General features: G+C 31.4%; 1 protein-coding gene across 2 annotated transcripts; it reads right to left on the bottom strand.

Annotated features, from left to right (window-relative positions):
• Positions 1-701: 701 nt before the first annotated feature.
• LOC114409527 (50S ribosomal protein L27, chloroplastic-like) lies at positions 702-3796 on the bottom strand. 2 transcript variants are annotated; one of them, XM_028373012.1, is made up of 4 exons: positions 3407-3796; positions 2295-2303; positions 1170-1271; positions 702-1079 (listed from the first exon to the last, which is right to left on the bottom strand). In XM_028373012.1, the coding sequence occupies exons 1-4, from the start codon at positions 3698-3700 to the stop codon at positions 900-902; spliced, it is 585 nt and encodes a 194-aa protein (XP_028228813.1). In that variant the 5' UTR covers positions 3701-3796; the 3' UTR covers positions 702-899. The 2 variants fall into 2 exon arrangements, with proteins under 2 accessions (XP_028228813.1, XP_028228814.1); XM_028373013.1 differs by lacking the exon at positions 2295-2303 and having other exon boundaries at positions 3407-3793.
• Positions 3797-5712: the final 1916 nt, after the last annotated feature.

The raw sequence follows: 5712 nt of genomic DNA, 5'->3' as shown, positions 1-5712 counted from the left end.
AGCTTATGTTTATTAACTACATAGGATTTACATAGACATCAAAAGAAATCGGTTGAACTTGTTGATAGGTCGAATCCAATTGATGATTCCTTAGTTGATTTGGTTAAGGTTTCCTTTGACCTTTACCAGTAGCCTTATCTGGTGGCGTGGGATGAGACTTTGTTTGATTTCATCAAGTTCATGGGTTTGATTTTGATGAAACCTTTTCTCCTATGGTTAAGCCTATAACTATTAATCTCATTATTACTCTTGCAGTTACTAACACCTGGGACATGTTTCAACTAGATGTGAACAATGCTTTCCTAACTGGATTGTTGAAAGAAAGTGTACATGAGCAAACAATTAGGTTTTGAAAATTCAGACAAATCCCTTATTTGCAAGCTAAACAAAGCCATCTATGGCTTAAAGCAAGCATCGAGGCACAGGTTTGACAAACTTAAATCCACTCTCTTTCAATTTGGTTTTTCAGCCACTAAATGTGATTTGTCTATCTTCATTTAAAAACATAAAATGCATACTTTTTTCTTCTAGTGTATGTGGATGATATAATAATTACTAGCAGCTCTCCCTCTCTCATCCAGCAGCTAACTAATTAGCTTAACTCAAGATTTTCCCTTAAACAGCTAGGTCTTCTAGACTATTTCTTGGGCATTGAGATCAAATATTTACCTAACAAGTCTCTCATCATGACTCAGAGTAAATACATAAGGGATCTTCTTCACTAAACTAAAATGGCTGATGGAATTTATCAAGCAATATTTTGATTCAGATTGCACGTAATGACTAATGGTACATTGCTACTTCAATAAAACTCAAAACAATGCTAAAGGTTTTACAGGTACACAAAAGCAAAAAATTGGGAGCGGGGTATTTTACACATTTAGGCGATTGAATAAGAGTCAACACATTGGATTAGTGATTGCTGCATCATCAGCGGAAGCCAGCACGAGTTGGGATTTAAGTATTGCTCCTTCTTGTCTAGCTTTTTTTCGTTCACGCCTCACCCTGAAGTACTCTCTCTTCCTTGCTCTATAGCTGTTGGGGTTCTCAGGCTGTACTTCTCGAGGATAAACACTCACCTGTATTAAAATAACTTGCATAGCTCATTAATTTGAATTTTCTAGGGTTATAGGACACATATCATCTAGTTGTAAGAAAATGAATTTAACCTTTTTCCTGTCAGGTCCATATTTCTCAAATTTTACAACTCCATCAATCAAGGAGAAAATGGTATAGTCTTTGCCAAGCCCCACATTCTTTCCTGCATGAAACTTCAGGTTGGCAGAGAAAAATTATCAGAACATAGAAAACAGTAGGAATGGCACTATGAATTAGGCAGCATGTATAAAGAAACTGTTGTGACAAAGGCATAATAGTTAATAGTTAATAAAAGTTTAGCCCCCTTTTTTAAAGGTTTAAGTTAATAGAAGATAACTTTTTATTGTTTTTCGTTTCTCAAGCATGACCTCCCCGAAAAAAATATTCTCCTCTAGCTCTGCCACTGAATAGATTGATTATAGACTTCACCTATGAGATCACCATTACTTCCTCAATAGCTATATAACACTCAATATAAAACTGACATTAGGAAGTTCTAGTGTGTAAAGTGTTCTATAAAAGTTAAGGCATGGCTCTACCATATTAAGCAGCCATCAAAAGAAACTACTGCAATATTGTTGATTGTACAATGCAACTTAGCTAGTCAGAAGACCCTATTCATTCTTTGTTCTTTTTGTATTCATTTTCTAGCCAATGCGTAGTGCACTAAAGTAAACATTGATCATCAGATGTGCTTGCCAATGCACATTCATGTCAAATTTTTATTCCTAGGCACTAATTCAGTGGTGATATTTTATTTCACAATTTCAATAAAAAGTACAATAAACAAATCACAAAAGCAAGAAAAGCTAATCCTTAATCCATCACCATGTGCAAAATATCAAGCTCCCTTCACCGTTTAAAAATTCAAAACAGAAGGCCACTCAAACTGTTAATCTGTAACCCAACAATTGACTACCATACCTATTTCTTTCTACCACAAATAAAACCTAGGCACGATACCTTGGGTTCTTTCAGTATTACCCTCCAATTAAATTAGAATTTTACCTCTATAACTAACATCCACCTTTATTGTTCATATTACCTATAAGCAAATTGCCAATTTTGACCACATATGTGCACTAAAAGCATCTAAGAATCGGTACTTAAGTTTTGCTCTTTTGAAAAGGACAAAACATAGATGCAGTTTCTTGAGTACTTTTGATTTTGTTCTCCAATCAGAATTAGAATTTCACCTTTGTAACCTAAAAAAACACAAATGTAGTTTGTCAAGTACTTTAGATTTCCTTCCCTAATCAGAATCATAATTTCAACTCAACAATAAGAAATGTTTACAGTAAAGATTAAATAGGTTACTAAGGTGAAATTTCAATTTTGTGTAGAGAATGCCACCACAAACACCTAACTTGTTGAATCTGAGTTTCATCCTTTTCAAAAATGACATTCATTCCTAGTCATAATAAATGCAATAATATCATCATATACCTTAAAACAAGCTTGCCTTTAACACGCAACAGGGCAATTCATATTGCAAATCATCAAACTTATCGACAGAGACCCTATAAGGTCTTGTTTGAATAAACTTCTCAATAAACACTCACCAATGAAAAAAAAAAAAAAAACAAGTAAAAATGAATTGAACTTCTATTGTAAGTTAAAATCAACTTATGCATCTCAAGGTTTAGAGAAATTAGATAAGAGAGCTATCAGGAAATTGAGATTGGATGCAAGTTACTCCAACTTGATAAGACCAAATGTCATAGAGTTGAAAGTAGAGAAGAGGAGAACCATAAAGTGATAGAGAGTATCAGTGCTATTTATAGAACTCATTAGAGACAACAAACTCTATCAACTCTTAACAAACTAACTACTCTTAACAAGAGCTTCTTTCAAAGTAAATTGCATAAGTTACCAGTTAAATTCATATTACTTTCTCATCTTCTCTTATAAGTGCTTTGAAGGGGTAAGTAAGACCACCACACATTTCATTTCTAGCAAAGTTAAGTTCACAAGTTGGATTTACCTTCTCAATTTCAATTCTTACAAGTGCTTGCCGAGAACTACATACAAACAGGGGCCTACTAAGACCGCAAGCATTTCATTTAGTAAAGAAAAAACCACCATCAACTAACGTGAATTACAACACGAAGATATAAGGTTGGCTCGGTGGTGAAGGAGAAGGGAGAAGGGAAGGAGAGAGAATTCGAGGGTTTGAATTCCCGGCTAACAAAAATTAACAATCTAACAACTAACATTAAAAAAAGACGTGAATCAGAACAACACGTTTCGAATCCTCGGAAAAAGTGAAAGAGAAGAGAGTAAGGGAGGGAGAGAAGGAGGGAGGCACCTTGGTTCCGCGCTGGCGAACGATGATGGAGCCGGGCTTGGCGACCTGGTCGCCGTAAATCTTGACTCCGAGGCGCTTGCCCTGCGAGTCGCGGCCGTTCTTGGTGCTGCCCGCCCCCTTCTTGTGCGCGTTCTCTATGGTCAGCGGGCAGCGCCGGGGCAGCGACACCACCGAGGCAGGACCCGCGCGGAGAGAACCACTACTTCCACCGAAGAACGATGAAGAAGAAGATAAAGAGAGACCCTTGAATGCTGTTGCCAGGTTGAAGCTCATACACATTGACGATGTTGCCATGGCATGTGGTTGTTGAGCTTTTGAGAGATGGAAGCCACAGGTTTGGTTCCCCTGGGAAATATAATAAGGTGGATGGATAAGAAATGAGAAGGGTGAGGGGAAATTTTTAGGAATATTTCAATTTGGATTGAATGAGTTATAAAATAAAATAAAACCATTATATTTTAATTTCTATGGGTAAATATTTAAATTATACAAATGAAATGTATTTTATTATTTTTTTTTAAATTTAAAATAATAATATAGTTATATAAAACTAAATGTCACTTGGTTGATTATGTTTGTTGATTCATTTTAGAATATTAAATTTTAAAAGTTTTTTTTTATCATTATTTCTTTTAATCTCTGTTAGCAAAAGTTAATATGCTCTTACCTTTAAATTTTAAAATAATTAATTTAAAATAATAACAACTAAAAATTATTACTATCTTTTTACAATGCATTCAATCACATGCTTTCCTACCTTGTGTCATTTTCTCTTACAAACTCCATAATCATTATAACATAAATAATATAATTATTGTCCACTAAGATCTACAACATTCTTAGTACTACAATCATCATCAACCAATAAATAAGATATGCAACATTCATCCATCAAACAACACCATTGTGTTACCCCATAGCCAAATTGTGATCCAAAATCAACATAGATTAGAAACGTTGGGTCTCAACGGTGATAAGATGAGAAGCTTCCAATCTGACAAAGTGATGGTGATTTTAGGGCTTGCTTCGATTTTTAGCCTCATTATTGTAAATTAATTATTTAAGAATTAACATAACATGTCTAACGTTTGCTCACAAAAATCAAAATAAAAGATCAAAATGAAACCTTCAAAAACATCAGGGCCATGTCTAGAGATTATGAGACCAAATTTACTTCAAATTTTTATTTGATACACTTAGTTAATTCTTCTTAAAAATAAATTGTAATTTCATATTTTAAATATTATTTAAATTTAAAATTGACTCTCAATTAAATATTTTAATTAATCTATGTATGCAAAATATCAACATGAAATAAATTTTTAGCTAAATGTGTGATCTTACAATCAACATTTTTCGTCAAAAATATATTTTTTATATATCAACCATAGACTCGCTCATTAAATTTAAATTTTGTACTAATTTCAATTGATTTTTTAAGTAAAGGAGAGGTTGAATCTAAAATAGATATAAAATAATTTTCTTTAACTTTTTGAAATAATTTATGATAACCATTACATTCATAACTTAAGATTTTGTAGTCTTATTAATATATATATATATATATATATATATATATATATATAATGGATCATATCTTAACAAAATCTACCAATTAACAATTTAAATTGACAAAAAAATGAAATTCTTGGGGGCCAAAGGCAAAGGCCTCATTGGCCTTATGGTCTTGGCAGTAGAAAACATATAGGATCAAAATGAAATTTTCAAAAACATAAAAAATCAAAAATGAAATTTTTAAAACTTAATGTATCAAAATGAAATTTTCAAAAACATAAAGGTCAAAATAAAATTTTTAAAAACATAAAAAATTAAAATGAGAATTTTAAAATTTAATGTACCAAAATGATACTTTTGAAAACATAAAAGACCAAAAGAAATTTTTAAAACTTAATGCAGATAAGTGAAAAAATACTAAAACATAATGGATCAAAAATTATATTTAGCCTTATATTAATGCTGATTTAAAGAAAATGGAATTTAATAGAATCTAGAATAAAATATAATTTAATTTAATTTTAAAGATGATAACATACTTATAAAAATTAATATGACCTAATTAAATTTAAAAATCATAGAAATTATTTTTACAACTTTCAAAAGATAAAAATATATTTATAATAAAAATACTTTAAATATAAATAAAATTTTGAAGTTTTAAAATTTATCTCATTCTGCTATTTGTATGTTGTAACAATAGAATTAGAAAAATATAAAACTGAATATTAGAAGAGTGGAAAGAGTAAAAGTAAATATTCAAATTATGATATACGGATAGATTATTTATT

This window comes from Glycine soja, chromosome 4, assembly GCF_004193775.1.
Source record: "Glycine soja cultivar W05 chromosome 4, ASM419377v2, whole genome shotgun sequence".
Classification (NCBI taxonomy): Eukaryota; Viridiplantae; Streptophyta; class Magnoliopsida; order Fabales; family Fabaceae; genus Glycine; species Glycine soja.
This window is presented reverse-complemented; position numbering and strand designations above follow the sequence as displayed.

Coding starts and splice junctions, on each gene's coding strand:
- LOC114409527 (XM_028373012.1), bottom strand. CDS start 3,700: ATGGCAACATCGTCAATGTGTATGAGCTTCAACCTGGCAACAGCATTC. Junction 1,080..1,169: donor ATGGACCTGACAGGAAAAAG/GTTAAATTCATT, acceptor ATTTTAATACAG/GTGAGTGTTTATCCTCGAGA.